Below are 25470 nucleotides of genomic sequence, written 5' to 3' on the forward strand. Positions count from 1 at the left end.
GAGTTCGAGTCTCGGTCCGGCACACAGTTTTAATCTGCCAGGAAGTTTCAACCATACAGCGGTTTCTATGAAGTCATTTTTCCTCCTGCATCTTGAATATCATTTTGCTGTCTAAATTCATATTTAAATGAACGTAACAGAAATTATGTTATACTCTGGTGTGCAAATGGTTCAAATGGCTCTGAGCATTATAGGACTTAACATCTATGGTCATCAGTCCCCTAGAACTTAGAACTACTTAAACCTAACGAACCTAAGGACAGCACACAAAACACAGTCATCAGGAGGCAGAGAAAATCCCTGACCCCGCCGGGAATCGAAGCCGGGAACCCGGGCGAGGGAAGCGAGAACGCTACTGCACGACCACGAGCTGCGGACTCTGGTGTGCAAAATTTAAGGAAAAAAGTAACTTTCACATGATGTTTCACTGCCAAGCAACATAGCTCGATGAACTTGGGCCATACATAGAAAGAACTGTTACGGTATAATTTAGAAGGTAACGGAAATAAATTCGCAGTGAGACGAATAGAAATGACACCTTAATACAAACACGATAATTGCTTTTAAATCACAGTGATTCATAAAGGCACCCTGGACGTGATAGAAAATGGGTCAAGATTCTTAATAGGATGTGTGAACAGCACGGACAGAAATGCATGCTCTGCAACACGCTCCCACGCTGGCCACAAGGTTGGAAAGGAGTTCTTGTGGTAGGAGGCGCCATTCCTTCAGCTGCGCGGTTGACAACCGCTGGACGGTCGCCAGTCCATATGGACGTCCTGCAATACGTCTTCCCATCACATCCCACACGTGCTCAATGGGATTTAAGTTGGAGGAATGGGCGAGCCAGTTTATTCGCCGAATATCCTCTCGTTCCAGGATCGCCTCCACCTGCGCTGTTGGATACTGTCGCGCATTGTCATCCACAAAAGTGAAGCGAGCACTGAATGTGTCCCTGAAAAGACGCGTAGGGGGAAGGAATACATTATCACAATACCGTTGACCAGTGAGTCTAGCGTATTCAAAGATTTGGAGGTCAGCACACCTGTGCAACACTACGCCACACCGCAGCTTAATATCTGGACCACCAAAACGATCACGTTCAGCAATGCTCCTGGATGCGTTAAGTGTTCCCATCTCTCCTCATATGAGGGTACGTCCAGAATCTGCTCTCAACCGAGAGGGACACGCAATCCCAGTCCTCGTTGGTCCAGTCCTTACGCTCTTGGCATCATCGCAAACGGTACCGCCGATGTGCGAGTGTCAACGGAAGCCAACGAACTGGTCGACGGGCAGACCACTCCAATGCAGTCGCCGTGCCACTCTGGGGCGCGAGGTTGCGTGTCATGCATTTCTCCTATTCAGTGAAGTTGCAATTGCATCCGGTGTTTCACGTGTGTCCCTTCTTGCCTGTTGCACAATGTAGTGGTCATCTGCTGCTGTAGCTCATCGTTGTCGACTTCGGGCAGCGGTGCTTGTAATTCGGAACGCTCCCCATACATGTGAAACAACGCTATGAACAATACCAGTCGCCACATATCACACTCCTTCGTTTCCCGATGATTCTTCCCCTTGCGAAACCATCCAAATACTGTCTACAGGCCATGTTGTAATGAAGAACAGCACGACGGTGCACCGTAACTGCTCCCTGATTGACACACAGTATCTTTTCCAACTTGCTTCAACCGGTTTGGTGTTGCGGGGCCAGCCGCATTTGGCGCTAAAGTCATGTCGACTTCACGCTATGTGCCGTCCACCTTTCTGTGCACGAGCTGGATATTTCTGGAAACATGCTCCTACACTTTCATTCACTTCCACCGACTTGTTAATTCATCTATTTCGCCCTTACGTTCGGCAGAGCAGTAGTTACAGTAAACTTAGAAAATCAATTTTTGATTTTTGTAAGATTTTTTTTTTGTTTCTGTGGAGGTGTGAACCATTTTGTGTTTATGTATGTAGCAAACTGAAGCGGTGGGTTGGAATGATCGCAATGTGGCAATCTCTCAAACTCCTCTCTGTCTTCTTCTTCTTCTTCTTCTTTTGCTACTGCATTTATCCCACATCGTGCGCAGGGTCGGCGGGGTTATGTACGGAATTGGCATTGTTAATTTTAAGGGGTGGCCGGATGCCCTTCCTGCTGCCACCCCATACCCCCCAGGACGGAAGTAGTGTACCCCAGCTGTCTGCTTCTAGTGTAAATCGTGAAATAGTGTGAATGTGTTTCAAATGCCTACGAGTCGTGTAACTGAGGCGGGACGTGGGGACCAGCCCGGTATTCACCTAGGAGGATGTGGAAAACCGCCTAAAAACCACATCCAGGCTGGCCGGCACACCAGCCGTCGTCCTTAATCCGCCGGCCGGATTCGATCCAGGGTCGGCGCGCCTACCCAAGTCCAGGAAGCAGCGAGTTAGCGCTCTTTTTTTAATTTTTTTTTAAAGTAATGATCGAGACTCGAACTCGGGACCTTTGCCTTTCGCAGGCAAGTGCTCTACCAATTTTTTTTATCTTTTTTGTTGTTTTTGGTTTTTTTCCAACTTTTTTTAAAGAAAAAATAAAATAAAAATAAAAACGCGGTTCCTCCGCTTTATGGTCCAACAATGCGACCACTTTTTTTGGGGGGGGCGGGGGTGGGGAACAGGAAGGCAGGCAAAACAAACAATCTTTATTCGTACAATTGTGCTGTCCTACGGATAAGAAAAGTATCGAGACAGCAAAAACAATTTGGAAACCATAAAATCAACGTAAAGGCCGCCCTCTTTTTTTTCTTTTTGTTTGTAGCATGAATAAAGTAAATGACAATCCTAGTCACGGGCGGGAGTGAAAATGAAGTTATCATCTGCATCACAATCCCTGCAGCAAGCGGTGTCGCATCATAAATCTGGCAGAAAGCCATATAATCTTGACCATTTCTGCCATTATGGGCGGCATGTATTTCTCCCGCGTCGACCATTCGAAGGACCATTATCTGAGGGGGTTTAGGTGTTTACCATCGTTGTGTGTGTGTGTGTGTGTGTGTGTGTGTGTCTGTGTCTGTGTGTGTGTGTGTGTGTGTGTTTTTTTTTCAAGTTAACATAATCTAGTCATAACTGGGGCCAACAGGTAGGGGCCAGTTGTCTTCTCAGTGTGCTGTATGCCGATATAATTGAACCGCGCAGTACTGTCTCTAGTCGTTCTGCTACAGGAGACTTCTCAGTTCTGGGACACCCAGTTGTTGGGTGGATTGCGAAAAACACTTCCTAAAAAATTGGAAAAGTAAGTCCTGTATTTCGTATGACTCCGTATGAACTTGTGTTGTTCTTGTAAATACACTCCTGGAAATGGAAAAAAGAACACATTGACACCGGTGTGTCAGACCCACCATACTTGCTCCGGACACTGCGAGAGGGCTGTACAAGCAATGATCACACGCACGGCACAGCGGACACACCAGGAACCGCGGTGTTGGCCGTCGAATGGCGCTAGCTACGCAGCATTTGTGCACCGCCGCCGTCAGTGTCAGCCAGTTTGCCGTGGCATACGGAGCTCCATCGCAGTCTTTAACACTGGTAGCATGCCGCGACAGCGTGGACGTGAACCGTATGTGCAGTTGACGTACTTTGAGCGAGGGCGTATAGTGGGCATGCGGGAGGCCGGGTGGACGTACCGCCGAATTGCTCAACACGTGGGGCGTGAGGTCTCCACAGTACATCGATGTTGTCGCCAGTGGTCGGCGGAAGGTGCACGTGCCCGTCGACCTGGGACCGGACCGCAGCGACGCACGGATGCACGCCAAGACCGTAGGATCCTACGCAGTGCCGTAGGGGACCGCACCGCCACTTCCCAGCAAATTAGGGACACTGTTGCTCCTGGGGTATCGGCGAGGACCATTCGCAACCGTCTCCATGAAGCTGGGCTACGGTCCCGCACACCGTTAGGCCGTCTTCCGCTCACGCCCCAACATCGTGCAGCCCGCCTCCAGTGGTGTCGCGACAGGCGTAAATGGAGGGACGAATGGAGACGTGTCGTCTTCAGCAATGAGAGTCGCTTCTGCCTTGGTGCCAATGATGGTCGTATGCGTGTTTGGCGCCGTGCAGGTGAGCGCCACAATCAGGACTGCATACGACCGAGGCACACAGGGCCAACACCCGGCATCATGGTGTGGGGAGCGATCTCCTACACTCGCCGTACACCACTGGTGATCGTCGAGGGGACACTGAATAGTGCACGGTACATCCAAACCGTCATCGAACCCATCGTTCTACCATTCCTAGACCGGCAAGGGAACTTGCTGTTCCAACAGGACAATGCACGTCCGCATGTATCCCGTGGCACCCAACGTGCTCTAGAAGGTGTAAGTCAACTACCCTGGCCAGCAAGATCTCCGGATCTGTCCCCCATTGAGCATGTTTGGGACTGGATGAAGCGTCGTCTCACGCGGTCTGCACGTCCAGCACGAACGCTGGTCCAACTGAGGCGCCAGGTGGAAATGGCATGGCAAGCCGTTCCACAGGACTACATCCAGCATCTCTACGATCGTCTCCATGGGAGAATAGCAGCCTGCATTGCTGCGAAAGGTGGATATACACTGTACTAGTGCCGACATTGTGCATGCTCTGTTGCCTGTGTCTATGTGCCTGTGGTTCTGTCAGTGTGACCATGTGATGTATCTGACCCAAGGAATGTGTCAATAAAGTTTCCCCTTCCTGGGACAATGAATTCACGGTGTTCTTATTTCAATTTCCAGGAGTGTACATCCAATAATCCATCACGGACTTAATATCGTACGAATACAAATATTTCGTCGCATGGCCAGCGATCCAATTGACCGCATATGTCTTTTGTTTGGGAAAAAAGGTCTTGTCTGGTAGAAAAAGTACATCCGATGTGATTTCTGTGTAGTTAGTGCGCCGAAGGAAGGCCAGTATTCGACGCGTCAGCATCCAGACGTCCCTCGCTGCGCCACACACTAAACCAATGTCTTCCGTTGCTAACAGTCCACAGTTTGTGCAAAGGGGAGAATCGACCATATGAATTGTATGTAATCGACTCCTGGTCACAAGTTTACGGTTTATAAGAATATACCACATCAATCTCGCGGCTGTTGACAATAATGGAGTATGCACTGCACACCAAATGTGGTTCTACGTTCTCGACGGGTATTTGAATTCCATTATGTTGCGGCTATGGTGATCCATCTCCTGAGTCATGGATATTCTCGTCGAAGGTACTTTCAGACGAACTTAACTGTAATCAAGAAGAAATGAGGCAATGTGTACAAGAGAAGGTGAAATATTGCCCACTGCAATAGGGGGTTCGTATGAAGGCGAAACAAGTACTTCTATCAGAGCTGACGTTATAGTATGCTTTCGTTGTTGCCAATTTCGTATCATCGCTCGCATGTAAAGCGCCAGAGCTTTGTTTCGCACGTTTGTGAGGTTGAGGCCACCGTTCCGGAACTGTAGCGTTAACGTGTCATATTTGATCTTAAATAACATCCCAGTACTAACATAGTAACCAAAGGCAGCCATGAGGCGGTCTGCAATACCCTTCAGTATTGGTAGGATCTGCGCTAAATGGGGCAGTCGTGACGCTATGTGAACGTTAGTGTATGCCACACGTTGGATCATGTCAAAGGCTCTCAGTGAGTTGTTGCGTATCGTCAGACGAGCATTCTGCAGAAGCCGCCGAGAACTCGCCGCCGGCCCGCATCTCGTGGTCGTGCGGTAGCGCTCTCGCTTCCCACGCCCGGGTTCCCGGGTTCGATTCCCGGCGGGGTCAGGGATTTTCTCTGCCTCGTGATGGCTGGGTGTTGTGTGCTGTCCTTAGGTTAGTTAGGTTTAAGTAGTTCTAAGTTCTAGGGGACTGCTGACCATAGATGTTAAGTCCCATAGTGCTCAGAGCCATTTGAACTCGCCGCCGCTGACCGCCGTAGTGAACGGGTAAATGTGATCCCCAGACATCTCAGCGATTCCACCGCCTGAAATGGTCCCGGTACGTCTTCCAGACCCCGTCCAATGTGCATAATTTTGGATTTCGTCATGTTAACGACACTGCCTGCCGCCGTCCCGTAAGAGTCTAGATGTTCAACAGCCTGACGCACTTCATGTCCTGATCTGACAAGAAGGATCAGGTCGTCCGCATATGCGCGACAAACGAAAGAGTTCTCATTAAGCGCTATCCCAGTAAGTGAGCGCCTCATAACACACATCAGCGGCTCAAGCGCTATCGCAAACAGCATCATGGAGAGTGGGCACCCTTGTCGGACTGAGCTGTTAATAGGAATCGAGCCCGCTTCCCGACCGTTTACAATCACCTTTGATGTAGCCCCTCGTATTAGCCTCATAACGATGGAGATGAAAACAGGTGGAATTGCCATTCGGCTCGTGACTGACGCCAAGAAGTCATGGTTTATCCTGTCGAACGCACGATCGAAGTCCACAGATATCATCGCTGCTCGCATTTTACACGTTTCCGCAAGGGTGATAACGTCACGGTATTCACTTAACGCCGAGATGTTGCTTCGCACCCCTAGGCAAGCCTGATCAGGGGATATTGTCCTGGATATCGCCAGCTTGAGACGAGACGCTAGTAATCGTGCAAAGATTTTATAGTCGGCGTTTAGCATAGTGAGAGGCCGACATTGATTAACACTGCGACTCCCCGCCATCTTCGGGATAGGAAGAAGAAAGCCCGTCACAAAATCCGACGGTAGACGCATGTCCGGACGCATCGCCTCATTGTACATCGACACCAACTGTGGCATCATCATGTCCACGAATGCTCGATAAAACTCTAGCGTAATCTCATCTGGCCCTGGTGATTTATGGGCCGCTCCTTTTGTGAGTGCCACCTTTATGTCGTCTTCTGTGAGTGGCTCCATAAGCGCTGCCTTATCCGTCTCTGTCAGTGTCGTTTGCAGATATTGCAGTATCTCTTCCCCCATCCGACGGTCCGTCGGTGTACCGGCATAGAGGTGGCGGAAATGCTCTAAAAATTCATTTGCAATGTCCTGTTGTGTTGTCAGTTGACGGCCATCTAAACCGTGGAGCACTGTTACCAATGCCCGGCGGTAACGTTTATGTTCCCGCGACACATGGTGCATCGAGGTACGTTCCCCAGAGATGGTGTCGAGACATCTTGCCCGTACTGGGATGCCACCCAGTCGTCGTCGAGTGATCGATAGGATTTGTGCCTTGACCCGATGAACTTCCGCATGATGTTCTGCAGACGGCACCTGGAAGGACAGCTCACGAAGCATGGTGTAATAATAATCAAGAGTGTCTCTTTGCCATCTCGTCTTATCCCGACCATAGTGTATTAGAGCTCTTCTTATTGCCGGCTTAGTAACTCGAGCCACCATTGAAGCACGGAGGTATATGTTGGTAGACGGCGTTGACATGTGGCCGATACCTCCTCGACTCTCTGACGACATTCTGGGTCCGCCAAAAGTGACGAATTGAGCTTCCATGTCCCGCGGCTTCTCCACACATTTTGCCTAGGGAGTGATATGGTACAAATGTAAGCCAGATGATCAGTAAATGCCGCAGGCCATCGTTCCGCGTCGACCATCTTATCCTGTAGGCCAACCGAAACATATATTCGATCGAGTCTGCTCGCTGAGTGACTGATAAAAAAAGTATATCCCTCACGGTTCCTATGAATCATGTCCCAGGTGTCACTTAACTCCAGATCCCGGCATAGCACATGCAATTCACGACAGGTATTGTAATGTGGAGTCTGGTCTTTTTGGACTAAAACACAACTGAAGTCGCCACCTATAATGAAATGATCGAATCTGCCGGTAAATAAGGGCACAATCTCTTCCGAATAATATCTCGCACGCGCCCGTCTGTTGTCTGTGCCGGAAGGGGCATAAACATTGAGAATGCGAATTCCATTAACAGTTATCGCCAGTCCTCGTGCCGAAGGTAGATAAGCCAGGTCGCGAACCGGAATCCCGGCCCGGACCAATATCGCCGTTCCACTGTCGTTGTTCGAGTGCGGCGAGGTGTAAGAGATGTATCCATGTACTTCCTGGAACTCAGGAATGTAAATTTCCTGCACCATCAGTATATCCACATTCGACGCGTATACCATGTCCCTAAACAACTGCTGTTTCACGGGCGATCTAATGGTATTTACATTCACTGTCCCTATTCTGTATGCCTGGGATCGAGTAGCTGTCATCTCCACATGATGTTAAAATGACAAAGTTTCACCGTGTCGATAGTCCCTTTGAACATCCGCAGAGGGTCGCCCGACGGACGTGTACCTGCGGCATTAGGTTTCTTGAGATGCGGACGGATGCGAGACCCCACCAATAGAATGGTCCACATCGGTGATTTCGTCGTCCTGCTCATACCAGCTGATATTATTGGGGTGCTCCAAATTTTCTTGTGCGCATTGATGTGTGACATCTGTTGTTCTTTCGCAGCTTTAGACTCCGCCGCAGAAGGGGTAGCAGGCCCCTGAGCGGGTGCGTCGTCTGAACGACATGACATCTTTTCACTGTCCGAATTCATATGGTCTGCGACATCCGGAGCTTGTGGTTCCAAGTCAGACAGGTCCATAGTGTTAGACTCATCTGGGCTCCCAAGAAGAGAAGGGAGCGTCTCCGCAGAGTTTAGTCGGCGCTTCTTGCGGCGCTTTGGCGAGCGTTGTTTGCGGGCCCTAACCTCGGCCTTTGGTGTTCGCGAATCTTGCATCTCCTGCGTTCTCGCCGCCGCCACAACGCCCTGGAGCCGTTCCACTTCAGCTTCCACGCCTATTGTGATGCTGTCATCCTCTTTCTGCACCACCTGTAGTGTCTGAGATTGGAGGTTGGTCGGAGCCATTCCGTCGTCAGTGGGGTCCGAAGGCACCTCAATCAACTGCGGCGTCGGTTCGATAGTGCGCTCCGACCTCGGCGTCGCCTCCCCGCGAAGCGCCGTCACGTAAGTCATCGGCAGTGACGTTGGTGTAGTCGGATGCTGGAAGTCTCCGCTGGGGAGTTGCACGAGTCTCTTCTGCATACACGCAGATCGAAGATGTCCTTCACCACCACACCCAGAGCATGTCCGGGGCTGTCCATCATAGATGACAATAGCTCTACAGCCGCCGATGTTTATGTACGATAGCACATGTTTCGTAAGGGCAGTTCGCACCTGTCGGACATCATTGAGCACTGGATACGTGCTAAAACTTGCCCAACGTTCGGCCGTATGACTAATAACTCTGCCATATGGCTGGAGTGATTCAGTGACCAATGATTCGGGTACCTCGAAAGGCAGCTCGAAGACTCGAATCGCACGCACGCCCAGGTCCGAATGAGCAACTAAAACTTCGCCAATATGACCTTCGGAGTGTCGGAACTGGAATACTCGCGTGGCGGCTTCAATGATCCTATCGCATGCTGCGTCATCAATCATCTTTCCGTAAAGAGTGCTGCTCACGATTGATAAATGAATTCCAATAATCTCCGTATAATTAAGATGCACTTCGTACCTCAAGAAACGTTCGATTTCGAAAGCCTTCGGTCTTGCATACTCGTTACAGAACGTGAACTGTGTCGTGCTTTTTCCGAAATTGTGTGCCATTGCGTTCGATTCAAACAGTAACACACGCGAGTGACGACGGTGTAAACACCGCTACTTCCGCGAACGTTCGCAGCCGGGACGTAACCAAGTCCGAGCTGCTCCGCGGCTAAAGGCGGACTGCTCTTGGCTGCCCTGGCGGCTCCTCAAACTCCTCTCTGTAGATGAGTTTTATTATTAAAACGATCGAAGTTCAACGACAACTGTACTGCAGCAAACGATAACATTTTTAAGCAACACATAGGTCGACAGGCTGATAATGCGAAAACTCTATTACGCTCGTGCATTTGTGAAGTTTTGTTTCTCCCCCAAACGAGTCGATTTGGCCTGCGATCTCTGTTTAGGGCAGACACATCGAAGGCCAGATAGGGTGGGACTAATGCTGTGACTCACTGCTGGAATCCAATGCAAACGGAACGTCAAGCCATTACATATTCTTGCACACCTGTGTAATTTCTACTTAGCACAAGAATTATAAACTGACATAGAATGTTGCTGAGGAAATCTAATGCTACGATATTTACTAACGGAAGTCGTAAAGTCTGTAAACCATTCCGTGATTATGTTTGGTACTTTATTCATAAATGTCCGTCTTGATCACAAACGCTGCACAATTCCCAGTAACTGGTTTCGGCTCATTGTTGTAATCAGTTTATTAAACGTACGTATCATATACCACGGTGTATATTGTAATTCTGTTTTGGTTGAACACATACAGTACTTACGATGGACTGCCTTGTACTGGTTACCTACTTGCACCTGTCTATAAATGCTGGTGTACGTAAGACTACAAGAAATATATTAGCCACCCCTCTTAAAAGAGCACTCTGGGGCTTTTGAAACGCTGTGTGCAGTGTCGAACTGGTACCGTGCGGTAATGTGACCCTCCACCGCTGACGTAAGTAATGACAGTGCTATGCTATGAACACGCCAGTCGGTTTTATGGAATCAGCGTATAAGATGGGGTGACGGCGAGACATGACAGAATGGCAGAAAAGACCCATCGTGTTTGTATGTGCAAGCGACGACACCTTGAATTGTTCCTCCGTTTGTTAGTTTATCAACGCAGACTGTTCAAATTGTGCTATTCGCAGGCTTGAAACAGCATCATATCAGTGGTCATCAAAACATCCGCACTGGAGACGAGTTTCACGCCTTCTTAATGACAATTCCAGATCTGACAGGAAGTGCTGCTGTTAGTAAATGCAAGAGTATCTAAACTCGTTTCCGAGCGAACATTGGGAAGGAAAGTGCATGCAGTTGTCATCTGGAGTCGGTAAATCGTAAAAGACCATTGCTCATGGCGGCACAAAAAGCTTTTCGTCTTCAATGGGCCAAATAACGCAGCATCTGGACAGTGACTGACTGGAAGAGGGTACTATGGTCCGACGAGTCGCCATTTTGCCAATCGTTAGTTGCATATATGGCCCAATGAGATGCTCAGCCCGCAGTATGTGCTGGGTGTAGTACAGACCAGACGTCGTACTTTACTGAAACTTCCTGGCAGATTAAAACTGTGTGCCGGACCGAGACTCGAACTCGGGACCTTTGCCTTTCGCGGGCAAGAGCACTTGCCCGCGAAAGGCAAAGGTCACGAGTTCGAGTCTCGGTCCGGCACACAGTTTTAATCTGCCAGGAAGTTTCATATCAGCGCACACTCAGCTGCAGAGTGAAAATCTCATTGTGGTACTGTACTGTTTTGCGCGGGGGTTCTTCATATCATAACTTAGGGCCACCCATTCAGGTAACTGTGAATATGAATTAGGATGGTATATTTCAGTATTCTTGGCAACCAGCTGTTGCTACTTCGTTTACGTGTTCATGGCGGGTTTGCTGTGGACATTTCAGTCTTTCAAGACGACAATAGTCGCCATGACTGAGCTGTACTCATACGTTCCTGCGCTGCAGGACACACAGGTAACTTGTCGCACCTCTATTGTTCCGCTGAAGTTCCCGATCTGAACTTCACAGAACGTGTCTGGGAGCTATTTGGAACAGTGGGTGAAGGTAGTACTCAACACCCCACAATCTAATCATCAATAAGTCGCTTCAGCTGGATATGGTGTATTTAAAGAAATTTGTGGACGCTCTTCCTCGCGGAACTGAGACCATTATCAAGGCTAGAGAGGGTGTTACTCGGTGTTAGAACCTATTACATGGTTTTAGCATCATGTGGGCTGGGGGTGGGTAATAATTCGTCATGGGTGCTTCTTTTATGATTAATAACGAAGATTCGTGTACAGTATCACTCAAACATTCAAATACATAGTATTTGACTACTATCCGATCATATTTTTGGTAAACTGCTGTCAAAACAGTGGTTTTTCAATTTTTTTTTTAATTTCTAGAGCTGTGCTCCTTTGTAGTCTCTAGACGTGACGGGTCTAAAAGCGGTCATTTTTTAAAAATGGTGTCGCAACTACGTAGTCATTGTTAACGCTCTGTCCGTATGACTTCTAATTTCTCGTGATTCTCTCCTCGTGGTCATTTTGTGAGACATTTGTGGGAGGAAATAATATTCTGCCCGATTCTTCTTGGTCCCTATGTTATCGTAATTTTAACAGTAAATCTCTCCATAATGCAAAACACCTCTCTTGTAGCCTTTGCCACTTCGCTCATTCTAAAAGATCTTGTCGTGTACAGTGCCGCTCCTACTTGTGTCTCCGTTAATCCAGCCCGATCAGGGTCCTATACTGATGAGCAATACTTCAAAATGGTTCAAACGAGTGTCTGATAAGCCACTTCTTTCACGGTATTTTACTGTTATACTTTACTTTTTGTTGTATATTCGTTTAAGTGATTTATAGCCTTTAATGTAATAGGACAGCTTCGGATTCCTACCCCTAAATGTGCACAATATCTCATAATTATTTACTTTAAGGATCAACTAACATTTGCAACACAAATCTTCGATCCCCTGCAGTCTTCCTGTCCTGCGTCTCGCTAGAGACTTCTCACGTTGCATTCTTCCTCCAGAGAAGGGCATCATATGCGCTCAGCCTGGTGAAGCTTCCATTACAAAATTTATATACAGGCTTATTCAATACGATGGACCTATTTTAAAGAATTTTTATTTCACTAAATATAAAGCGGATACGAATAATCTATATCAGATGGAAACATAAAGTTAAAAACATCACAAAAAACAGTTTATAAAGTTTCAACGTTTCTCCAGCTGACGAATTGTCCTCATCTGACACATGCAGATGACCCGCGTGTCTTCCTTTGGAGAGACATCCAGTTTGCTGAAATTACTTAAAGCAACGGCTTCTGTTTCTCTTAGTTGGAGGATCAATATACAGAATCGGAGGGAAAGTGCCCTCTGCATTGAAACTGCGAACTTACTCCTTCCAAACTCAAAACGCAGAAAACCTTACGTTGCATGGCAGCCATATTGCACGGACTGGCTGTCTGTTCCCGCGAGTACTCTAGTGGTCGATTAGCCAAGTATCTGCGCTCTAGCAGTAGTAAACAGATTCTTAGATCCTTATCATTTCAGTGGTGCCTACTGAAGCTGCTCTGAAAACTACGAGTGAGGGATGAGTTGTGGCGCGGGGGAGGGGGGGGGGGGGGAAGCAGGAAACAGTCCTTTCCCTCACTTCTTTCCGCCTTGAGAGTTCCAAGGGTGAGTGATATTGGCTAACCTAAAAATTTTGCCCTACTAGCAGACCCGATGCCCTGCTGTGTCATGTTTCGTTGTTCGCATTCAATCAGTATGTTCCCTTGCAATATTCGACCAAGTCACTATAAACAACTGCCCTCTCTGGATTTTTTTATATCTGAACGAGATTAGACTGAAGGCAGCCCCGCCCAACAGCGCCAACAGTACACTGTCACCCAGCGAGAGTCTAGCAGTGACCGCAGCTCCAGTCTGTCGATTATTCTAAGCACGTGGCCTGAGGGTGTTATACATTAAATACCAAACATGTGTAATTCGATGCGTAATTATTCACGTAAATCGTGAATTATATGTGCTTCACCAACACCTATTAATTCTATGTCCGAAAGAACAGACAAAACGCAGACTCTGTAGCTGTGAAACAGTATATGTAAATCGAAGGGGATCACTGGTGTCCGCTGCAGTGGGGCATTAAGCGGACTCAGTGGGACGAGTGGAAACGTGTACCACATGCGGATTCAGACCCGGGATCTGCTGCTTGGCAGGCAGGTGCGTTAACCACTGCACCATTCGGGGATATCTTCATAATCAGCTCCAAGTACCAGTATTCACCGCGGGACACAAAGACATTGAGCATCTTTGGTCGGAACTTAAAGGTATTGTCCACCATATGCTAGAGAAGTATATGCCTAGCAAAAGTATAGGGGAGGGAAAGGATCCACCTTGGTAGAACAAACATAACACAGTAGCTGAATTAATGCATTATTTGTTCAGCAGCTACTAATACAATGGCCAAACAAATGAAGAATTCGACCTTTATTATTCCAGAAGTACGAGCAAAGTGAATATGTATGACGATTTAGTATAATCACATAGTATACATGTAAACAAGTAAGCTACACAATGTTCACATAATTGCTTCGACGACAATATTTTTAGAACTCCGGGCATTTTCTGCTACAGACTACGCCACAGTGCACGCCCAACATGCTGCCGCATTCCTCTCGCAGGCATTTTTCTCGGTTGCGGACAGCAGATTATTCACATCCAAATCATATTTTGCGGAATAAAAATTAATTAAACGTGTTCATTTTTCGAATAAACTTGCGTATTTTAAACAGTAATGACTCTATATCATTCCCTTGGGCTACTGTCGATTTTGTACCGTTAAAATCGAAGTGTTGTGTTCTATCTGCTCGGAAGTCCTGAATACAATCACAAATTTTGTTGAGTAAGCTATTGTTTTGTATATTAAACGACAGCGCCGAACCTTATCGCATGTGTTCAGCAGCAGGTGCCGATATAGATTTCAGTTCTGTGGGTGGTCACAGTGTATTCGTATTTTAGGATACTTTTACAAATGTGAAAATATGATTTACCTTCATCTTATATGGTAAGGCGCGTCGGTGGCGCGGGGGGAGCGGTGGGGAGGGAGATCAGAGAGGCGTCTACATCCATTCATCCCTTCCAGAATTTTATTGTAGGTGTTCAAAATGTAAATTACTTTACTTTCAGTACAGATCATCACAACATGCCACATATACTTAGGATTTTCGTTATTATAACAGTAAACACTTTAAAGTCACACACATACTAAGGATTTTCGTAATAATGACAGTAACCATTTTAAAATAACAATAACCCAGCTTTGATAAAGCCATAATTTACACGATATAAAATCAAAGTGTGCACCCAACATTATCAGCATTTCACTTACCAGTATGATTGTAACAGTGTGCAGACTAGGGCAATGCAAGGATGTCATTTGAGTGAATACTGTTTGTTTCGATCACTTCCGCCCACGTTTGAAAACGAGAAATCTTGATGTTTTTCTTCGTTTAAGTCTGTCTTGCATTACTCAACCTTCATGGACTCATGAGCGTGTGAGACCCTTACCGTTCACGTTACGTTATTTGGGTCAATTTGAGCCTTTGATGTTGATGTCGGCTTTGAGCGGCGCAACGTTGGGTTCTTTTACTTGAGGGTACTTGTAGTTTCTAAGTTGTAGTTTGCATTGAGTTTGTAGAGGGCGTTGTGAATTGTGGTGGCATGGGGATATTATTACGTTTACAAATCTAATTACTTGAACAGAAGACAACGAGACTACGTTTAGTTGTCCTAATCACGAGCCTAAACAGTGATTGTAACTTACGTGTACTTGTAATTTCTTATAAATATATTTTCCTTTACGGTATACAATTTTTGCCCGGCATGCTACTCGGTTTGAGAGATAGAGGCTCAGTTTGTGCGTTATAGTGCTGTTGAACTATTATTTCTCTGTGTCGCGGCGATGGAAAGCTGTACTCATGCTAGAGCGAGACCAATAGCCCGGTCACGGGCTTTCGCCACAGACTTTTCTTTTATCGGTCTTTTCATTTGAATATGTATGTCAAATGCTGTTTTCGATACCGTGTTTCGTTAACTGTCGCGAGTTTTGTGTAACTGTATTGGTATAGCATTTTGGGTTTCTATATTGGTATCGGTTTTTCGATTTTTGTATTGGCATCCGGCTTTTTAGTTGAGCTGCGTAGGTCAAGTGATGTTACTAATACCGCGTTTCCTTAACTGTCGCGGGTTTTAGCCAACTGTGTTGGTATCGCACTTTTCCTTTCTGAATTAGTGACGGATTTTGGGTTTCTGTACTGGTGTCATGCTTTTTAGTTGAGTGCATAGGTCAAAGTAATGATTTCAGTGCGACTTAGATTCAATAGTTTGCTAATTTTTTGCGTTTTTTTATATCAACCATGGTATTACGGTTTTCGGTTTTTTATGTGTATATTTTCGGTTTTTTTGTGATTTTATTGTTATTTTACATTTTAGTTCATTCCCGCCCATAACTTACAACTTCCCACAGTTATCCGATTATGTTAAATATTTATTACCATGCAAAATTTACAAAATTCCGTAATTGATGTTTCGTATTTTCACTGCATGAGAATTATTGATGTCCTGGTCAACATTTAGAAGACATGCTTCTGTTACATTTCGGGGCTTGTGAAGACGTCAGTGGTCAAAGTCGACAGGTAGTATTGGAACTCTCTTTTATTCCAACATCCTCTACATGTTGACTAAAAAGTTCGGAAATAATACGTATAAAGTATAAACGGTTCTAAAATCTTGAATTTGGCTAAATGCTATAATTTTAGAATGGAATATTCATGAAGATAAAGTTAAATACAGCCAAGCTGTTGCAGCAGTGAAAGATTTATTCAAAAGTGTGAAACACCTCACTACCGTACAACAAAAACACTGGTCCACAAATTTCCCCTTTTATTTTTTGGGTTACAGATTTATATACACTGAAAACGTATATCAAGGTTAAACTTGTCTCCTATCTCAGGGTTAGAAGTACATAATGTGTTTACATTTCACAATCACAGTTATGGGACATTATAAGAGCTACATGCAAGGGCATTGTGACAAGGTTTCCTATGCTGTGAGTTAGTGAGGTGGACGCTTCCACGAAAAACTGGCAACACTGCTTTATACCATGACTCATATGCGCACCATCCAGTCACATGAGCATTGTCGAATGTAGAAACCAGACGAGATATTAGTTGTCGTGTGTCACAGTTGCTTGCTGTTCTACTGCGTTAGTTCACTTCTTATTGGAACGAGCATCGTTGTGGTTGGAGGTGAATCTATGTCAGGTAAAGCGTTGAAATTCAAGAACATTGTTATTCTGCCTATGTGTGCTTTCACAAAAACGTGCCGTACCTGCAGTGACAAACCAGATAACTTTTATTACATTTGTGCCGATGTTATTTGAGGTTCAAGAAGGCGACCATTGACTAATGCAGTGAAAGAAGCATATTCCTTGTATTTCAGGTTGTCGAGTTGGGGGGCAAGATAAATTGTGGGCTCCATACAAGTGTTATGCCACATGTTTTTCTACACTGAATGCTTGGGTAAATGGTAAAAAGTCTACATTAAGTTCTGTGTGCCTACTATTTGGGGTGACCTACAAATCATGCATGGGATTCTTATTTTTGTATGTTACGTCTCCTGAGGAAAGGAGTCAATACCAAGAGGAAGATATACTGACATCCCATCTGCCATTTACCAGTTCCTGTTCCCCCACATGTACCAATGACAATCAGTGATAGCGGTGATACTGAATAGACATACTGAGCTGAAAAAGTGCAATAATTTCTAGTGACACTAACCCTACATTTATACCAACTTCGTCATCTGGAGAATCACACAAAGCCACGCAATGTGGACTCAGTGACCTCATTATGGATTTAGATCCTCCAAAGCGTAAAACGGAACTCTGGGCCTCACGACTGCAGCAGTGGAGCCTTCTCGATGTCACAGTACATGTGTGTGTTTCGGGAGAATCACATAAAAATTTGAGTGTCATTTCAGTTCTGAGGATGACACCACATTATGCAGTGACATTGAAGGTTTGTTGAAATGCCTCAACGTTACATACAAACCAGGCAAGAGGAGAGTCGTTATAGATGGCTTAAAAACAAGCCTGAGGGCAGCACTATTACAGAATAGTATTAAGGGCCATCATTCCTGTCACATATGTTACCTTAGCTACGGAAAATTACACCATGTTGAAAGCAGTTGTAAACTGTGTTAATTACAGTAAGCGTGAATGGCTGGTACACGGCGATTTCATAGTCATTGTAATGCTGTTGGCTTTACAAGGAGGTTACAATAACAATTGCTGCTACCTGTATGAACGGGACAGCCACGGAAGAGAGAAATATTAATACAGAGGGGATGGCCTTCAGGAACGACTCTGGCGCCTAGGTCAAAAAATATTTCCGAAGAATCTCTACGGAATCCAAACAAAAATGTTCTCCCACCATTACACATTAAGCTGTGACTCATGACAGCATTTATTAAGACTGTGCACAGGAATGGAGCAGCATTTCATTATTTATATAAGTTTCCACTATCCAGCAAAGAGAAGATCATGAAGGGAATATTAATTGATCCACAGATACGACAGCTGTTTGCGGATGCACACTGAGTCCACTCTAATTCCTGATCAGCTGCACGCCTGGCAGTGTTTTCGTAACATGACGACATTGTTCTTAGGAAACACTAGAACCGAAAAATACAGTGATCTTGTGGACAAACAAATTCATCCTTATAAGGTGATTGATGCAACATGACCCTGAAGATGCACGTCCTGCACTTCCACCTCGATGTATTCTCAGTAAAGTATGGTGCATTCAGTGAAGATCAGGGCGAGCGGTTCCACCAGGAGATTTCCCTCATGGAACAGCGGTACACAGGATGATGGGCTACTGCTATGTTGGTTTTTTCTGCAAGATACTACAGAGAGATGCTCCAGACACCATCCAAAAAGGAAAGAATATAAGCGGCACGAATAAACTCGTGAGGTTTAACTGATGTATATATATTGTATTCATTACGACAGTAATATACGTGCAACGTAGAATCCCGTAACCGTGAGGTAGCAGAGAATTTTTATCGACATGTTCGTGTTAAGGGCATTGAAATCTACAAAGACCGTCTACTTTGGTTCCTGCAAAAAACCCAATGTGGACCAGTGTTATTCACACTTATTGGTTGGATAATGTAATCCGTTGTAAGGTAGTGAGTTATGTTTCACTTTTTCTGTGTATCTATATTTCAACATATGTACAATATCAACTATTGTAGAGTTAAACATTGATACTTCTGAAGAGGAAGTTTCTAAAGACATCGATACCTAGGTCAGGGGTCCTGAATAAACCTTTGATTTCTGCAATTGATTGAGTGTATTTCACTTTATTCTCACGAAGATAAACGGTTTTGGTAAACTGGTGTCTGGAAGGTGTCACGGTCCACATGACTTTCCCGTTGAATTCGTTGTTTATAGCGATCTGGCTCTTGGGCCGAATAATGTGAGCTGGAAGACCGACAGTACGACTCCTACAACGTGAGCTAAAATGTCCGCCATGTTTTCCCCAAAGTATAGGATATTCGTACTCATTTACATACGAGTCACGATGCGAGAAGAGACTTCTAATTAAATGTACTTAAAAATACTTCGTAAATAACGGTAGTTGCACAACTGTGAACTGCATTAACTAATGAAAAAATTGTTTTCACGTGTTTAGATTTCCTAGTCACCCTGAATGAAGAAAAATATGGACCATAAACTGACGGAGAGACAATTGGAACCATTCGACGCTAAGTTGTGTATTCTCAATGTAAGTTAATAGAAGTAATTATAAACATGAAACCAGCTGTATGCAGTTGCATTTCTTCCCAGTCGAAAACTGAAGCAGTTCGTCTCAAAATTTAGCGATTCCTCAGATTTTTTCGCAATTGGTCAAGTGGATAGGAATATTTTTGATGTATTTATACGTCTTATCATAAACATACACCAACAAACTGAATACCGCTTAACGCAATCTCTTATATAGGCACGGTAAAAAGAGTGAAAATTCTGATATTTTTATAGCAGATTGGTCATTGTGAGGGTACCTGCACAAGTAGCATTACTTTAAAGAATAATTTTTTACCATAACTCAGCAAGCAACAAATCTGTCATGAAGTACATAAAATGAATGCTGGTTATATGACATGAAATTACACTACTGGCCAGTAAAATTGCTACACCAAGAACAAATGTAGATGATAAACGGGTATTCATTGGACAAATATATTATACTAGAACTGACATGTGATTACATTTTCACGCAATTTGGGTGCATAGATCCTGAGAAATCAGTACCCACAACAACCACCTCTGGCCGTAATAACGGCCTTGATACGCCTGGGAATTGAGTCAAACAGAGCTTGGTTGGCGTGTACAGTTACAGCTGCTCATGCAGCTTCAACACGATAGCACAGTTCATCAAGAGTAGTGACTAGCGTATTGTGACGCTGTAGTTGCTCGGCCACAATTGACCACACGTTTTCAATTGGTGAGAGATCTGGAGAATGTGCTGACCAGGGCAGCAGTAACATTTTCTGTATCCAGAAAGGCCCGTACAGGACCTGCAACATGCGGTCGTGCATTATCCTGCTGAAATGTAGGGTTTCGGAGGGATCGAATGAATGGTAGATCCACGGGTCGTAACACATCTGAAATTTAACGTCCACTGTTCAAAGTGCCGTCAATGCGAACAAGAGGTGACCGAGACGTGTAACCAATGGCACTCCATGCTATCAGGCAGGGTGATACGCCAGTATGGCGATGACGAATACAGGCTTCCAATGTGCGTTCACCGTGATGTCGCCAAACACGGGTGCGACCATCATGATGCTGTAAACAGAACCTGGATTCATGGGAAAAAATGACGTTTTGCCATTCGTGCAGCCAGGTTCGTCGTTGAGTACACCATCGCAGGCGCTCCTGTCTGTGATGCAGCGTCAAGGGTAACCGCAGCCATGGTCTCCGAGCTGATTGTCCATGCTGCTGCAAAAGTCGTCGAACTGTACGTGGAGATGGTTGTTGTCTTGCAAACGTCCCCATCTGTTGACTCGGGGATCGAGACGTGGCTGCACGATCCGTTACAGCCATGCGGATAAGATGTCTGTCATTTCGACTGCTGGTGATAGGAGGCCGTTGGGATCCACCACGGCGTTCCGTATTACCCTCCGTATTACCGATCGCTTCCATATTCTGCTAACAGTCGTTGGATCTCGACCAACGAGAAGAGCAATGTCGCGATACAATAAACCGCAATCGCGATACGCTACAAAATGGCTCTGAGCACTATGGGACTTAACTTCTGAGGTCATCAGTCCCATAGAACTCAGAAATACTTAAACCTAACTAACCTAAGGACATCAGACACATCCATGCCCGAAGCAGGATTCGAACCTGCGACCGTAGCAGTCTCGCGGTTCCAGATTGCAGCGCCTAGAACCGCTCGGCCACTCCGGCCGGCGCGATACGCTACAATGCGACCCTAATCAAAGTCGGAAACGTGATGGTACGCATTTCTGCACCTTACACGAGGCATCACAACAACGTTTCACCTGGCAACGCTGGTCAATTGCTGTTTGTGTATAAGAAATCGGTTGTAAACTTTCCTCATGTCAGCACGGTGTACGTGTCGCCACCGGCGCCAACCTTGTGTGAATGTTCTGAAAAGCTGATCGTTTGCATATCACAGCATCTTCTTCCTGTCGGTTAAATTTCGCGTCTGTAGCACGTCATCTTCGTGGTGCAGCAATTTTAATGGTTAGTGGTGCTTTAATAAAAATTCGTTTCACTGCAAGATGGAATTATACTCGCCCCATACACTTCTGTACAATGAAGATGCGGCATTTCGTAAAGTACATCCTTTTGAATAAAAAATAAACAGCTCTTTTACAAGCGGCTATATACAGGAAAAGTTAATAAATAGTCACAGGTTGTTGCTGTGTAACACCCATATGGGACGACATTGGTACCGAGTTCCTAACTCACTACATTTAATATGTACAAGTTCCAAATCTATGTTTCTATATAGAAACGACATTCTATATATTTCTATTAATATTAATTACTGTTTGGTTTACCTCGTACAAGCAATATCAAATATTTTGATGAAATTCTCTAAAACGTTGTGCGAATAGGTTAACCACCAACAAGGTAAACACTGCTGAATCCTCAGAGACGGGGAAAACATGGCGGACAGAAAAATGTGTGTGAAATCTCAAGGGACTTAACTGCTAAGGTCATCAGTCCCTAAGATACACACTACTTAACCTAAATTATCCTAAGGACAAACACACACACACACACACACCCATGCCCGAGGGAGGAGTCGAACCTCCGCCGGGACCAGCTGCACAGTCCATGACTGCAGCGCCTTAGACCGCTCGGCTAATCACGCGCACATGGCGGACGACTGAGGCTGTTATATAGGAGCTCTAAATGAGAGTGGAGGCAACCGTGCGACGGTGTGGAGTTGGGGACTGTCGGGGAGCGCAGGCGAGGCCTACCCGGTGAGCGCGAGTCCCGCCGGTGCGTCGAGGCGCAGCGCGCCCACCCGCTGGTTGTCCTCCGGGCGGAGCTCGTGGCCACGCAGGAAGGCTGTCGCGTTCCAGCTCAGCGTCGCGACGCCCGCCGCCTGGCCCTTCAGCGCCACCTTCATCCGCACCGTCTCCTGCGGGCACAACACAATCGCTTTCACCGTACAGGCTCAGTATACAACTGGAAGCAGCTTATACAGAGATCGTTCAGTAATTAAAATCCAACAATTTTTTTTTTCAGATAATACGCCTAAGAGAGAGAGAAAAGCGACGCACCAGCACGGAATTATCCCAATGGGACGGAAATCGGTATATGTGATGTACATGTACAGACAAATAAATGATTACTCTTTCACAGAAATACGGATGATATACTCAAGAGAAAGAGTGTTATAAATTAAGAAATTTAATAACGCGGTAGTCCACCTTTGTCCTTTGTGCAAGCAGTTATTCGTATTGACACTGACTGATAGAGTTGTTGCATGTCCTCCTGAGTGATATCGTGCCAAATTCTGCCCCATTGGCGCAAGAGCTCATCAAAATGCCGAGACGGTTGGAGCGAAATATCCGTAATGCCACTGATGTTCTCACTTGGGAAGAGATCCAGCAGTCTTGCTGGCCAAGGGATGGTTTGGCAAGCACAAAGACAAGCAGCAGCAGTTCTCGCGTTTAGAGGGCAATCGTCATCTTGCTAAAATGTAAGCCCTGAATGGCTGTCGATAAAGGGCAAAAAGACGGGGCATATAATACACTACTGGCCATTAAAACTGCTACACCACGAAGATGACGTGCTACAGACGCGAAATTTAACCGACAGGAAGCAGATGCTGTGATACGCAAACGATCAGCTTTTCAGAGCATTCACACAAGGGTGGCGCCGGAGGCGACACCTACAACGTGCTGACATGAGGAAAGTTTACAACCGATTTCTCATACACAAACAGCAGTTGACCGGCGTTGCCTGGTGAAACGTTGTTGTGATGCCTCGTGTAAGGAGGAGAAATACGTACATCACGTTTCCGACATTGCAGCTCGTGTTGGTCGAGATCCAATGACTGTTAGCAGACTATGGAATCGGTGAGTTCAGGAGGGTAATACGGAACACCGTGCTGGGTCCCAACGGCCTCGTATCACTAGCAGTCGAGATTACAGGCATCTTATCCGCATGGATGTAACGGATCATGCAGCCACATCTCGATCCCGGAGTCAACAGATGGGGACGTTTGCAAGACAATAACCATCTGCACGATCAGTTCGACGACGTTTGCAGCAGCATGGACTATCAGCTCGGAGACAATGGCTGCGGTTACTCTTGACGCTGCATCAGAGACAGGAGCGCCTGCGATGGTGTACTCAACGACGAACCTGGGTGCACGAATGGCAAAACGTCATTTTTTCTGATGAATCCAGGTTCTGTTTACAGCATCATGATGGTCGCATCCGTGTTTGGCGACATCGCGGAGAACGCACATTGGAAGCCTGTATTCGTCATCGCCATACTGGCGTATCACCCGGCGTGGTGGTATGGGGTGCAATTCGTTACACGTCTCGGTCTTTTCGTGAATGTTACATTTCAGATGTGTTACGACCCGTGGCTCTACCCTTCATTCGATCCCTGCGAAACCCTACATTTCAACAGGATAATGCATGACCGCATGTTACAGGTCCTGTACGGGCCTTTCTGGATACAGAAAATGTTCGACTGCTACCCTGGCCAGCACATTCTCCACATCTCGCACCAATTGAAAACGTCTGGTCAATGGTGGCCGAGCAATTGGCTCGTCACAATACGCCAGTCACTACTCTTGATGAACTGTGGTATCGTGTAGAAACTGCATGGGCAGCTGTATCTGTACACGCCATCCAAGCTCTGTTTGACTCAATGCCCAGGCGTATCAAGGCCGTTATTACGACCAGAGGTGGTTGTTGTGGGTACTGATTTCTCAATATCTATGCACCCAAATTGCGTGAAAATGTAATCACATGTCAGTTCTAGTATAATATATTTATCTAATGAACACCCATTTATCATCTGCATTTCTTCTTGGTGTAGCAATTTTAATGGCCAGTAGTGTATATTCGAAGTAACGCTGTACCGTAACGGTGTTGTGGATGACAACCGAACGGATCCTGCTACGAAATATAATGGCACCCCAGACCATCAATCCTTGTTGTCGGGCCATATTGTGGGAGACAGATTGGTGTCCCACCAATGTCCGGGGAGCCTACAGACACGTCTTCGCTGTCCATCGGTGCTTAATTCGGAGCAGGACTCTTAAATGACGACAATTCTACCACAGTCAGTGAGAGTCCAGGCCGAATGTGCGCGGCTCCACTGAAAACGGATTTTTGGTATAGAGAGGTCAGTAGTGATCAGTACAAAGGGCGCCGTGAGCTCAGCATCCTTTCGGGCTGTTAATGGTCCTTGTGGTCGCTGAAGCACCAGTTGTACGTCGGATCGATGATAATGATAATTCAGTGGCTTTGATTGCCTCTCCGACGATTGCTCGGTCCTCACATTCCGTTGTCTCTCTAGGTCGACCGGTTCCTTATAGACACTGTATTCGACCATGGTTCAGTCATTCTTGCCAACATGGTCGAATAGTCGCATCATTCCTATTCAATAGTACATTGAAGGCCTGTAGGAGGAAAAGGACCAATCAACTGATGCAACAGATGAAGTGGTAATTGGCTCTGAGCACTATGGGACTTAACTGCTGTGGTCATCAGTCCCCTAGAAGTTAGAACTACTTAAACCTAACTAACCTAAGGACGTCACACACATCCATGCCCGAGGCAGGATTCGAACCTGCGACCGTAGCAGTCGCACGGTTCCGGACTGCGCGCCTAGAACCGCGAGACCACCGCGGCCGGCCCAGATGAAGTGGGAATCCATATGGAAGATGTTCGGGACGCAGTATTAGACATAGAATTTAACAGAACTTGGCGGGACTTGTGATCGAATAAGGCAAAAGGTATAGACAAAATTCCATCGAGGTTTCTAAAATCATAGAGAAAAGTAGCAAGCAAACGACTATCCAAGTTGGGTTATAGAATTTGTGAGTATGGAGATATATCATAGGACGTTCGAAGAAATGTCACCCACACAATCCAAAACATAGCAAGGCAGATAAGTTTGAGAACTAGCGCTCATTCAACTTTACAACACCAAGCACACATGTTTCTGGCAAGAATAATGTGTAGAGGAATGGAATATTGAAAATCTATTAGACGAGGATCAGCCTGGCTTTAGGAAAAGTAAAGGCACCGTTGAGATCTGACGTTACGCTTAAAAATGGAAGAAATGCTTAACAAAAGTCGAGATACGTTCATAAGATTGTCGATCTAGAAAAAGCGTT

At 45.9% G+C, this 25470-nt stretch overlaps 1 protein-coding gene across 1 annotated transcript in view; it reads right to left on the reverse strand.

Annotated features, from left to right (window-relative positions):
- Window positions 1–25470, reverse strand: part of LOC124799036 — a 198208-nt gene that overhangs the window by 149424 nt on the left and 23314 nt on the right. The window contains exon 5 of the mRNA XM_047262573.1: window positions 22082–22245. Coding sequence (XP_047118529.1) covers window positions 22082–22245 — 164 coding nt within the window. The remainder of the gene's footprint in view (window positions 1–22081; window positions 22246–25470) is intronic.

This window comes from Schistocerca piceifrons, chromosome 5 (assembly GCF_021461385.2).
Source record: "Schistocerca piceifrons isolate TAMUIC-IGC-003096 chromosome 5, iqSchPice1.1, whole genome shotgun sequence".
NCBI classification, from domain to species: Eukaryota; Metazoa; Arthropoda; class Insecta; order Orthoptera; family Acrididae; genus Schistocerca; species Schistocerca piceifrons.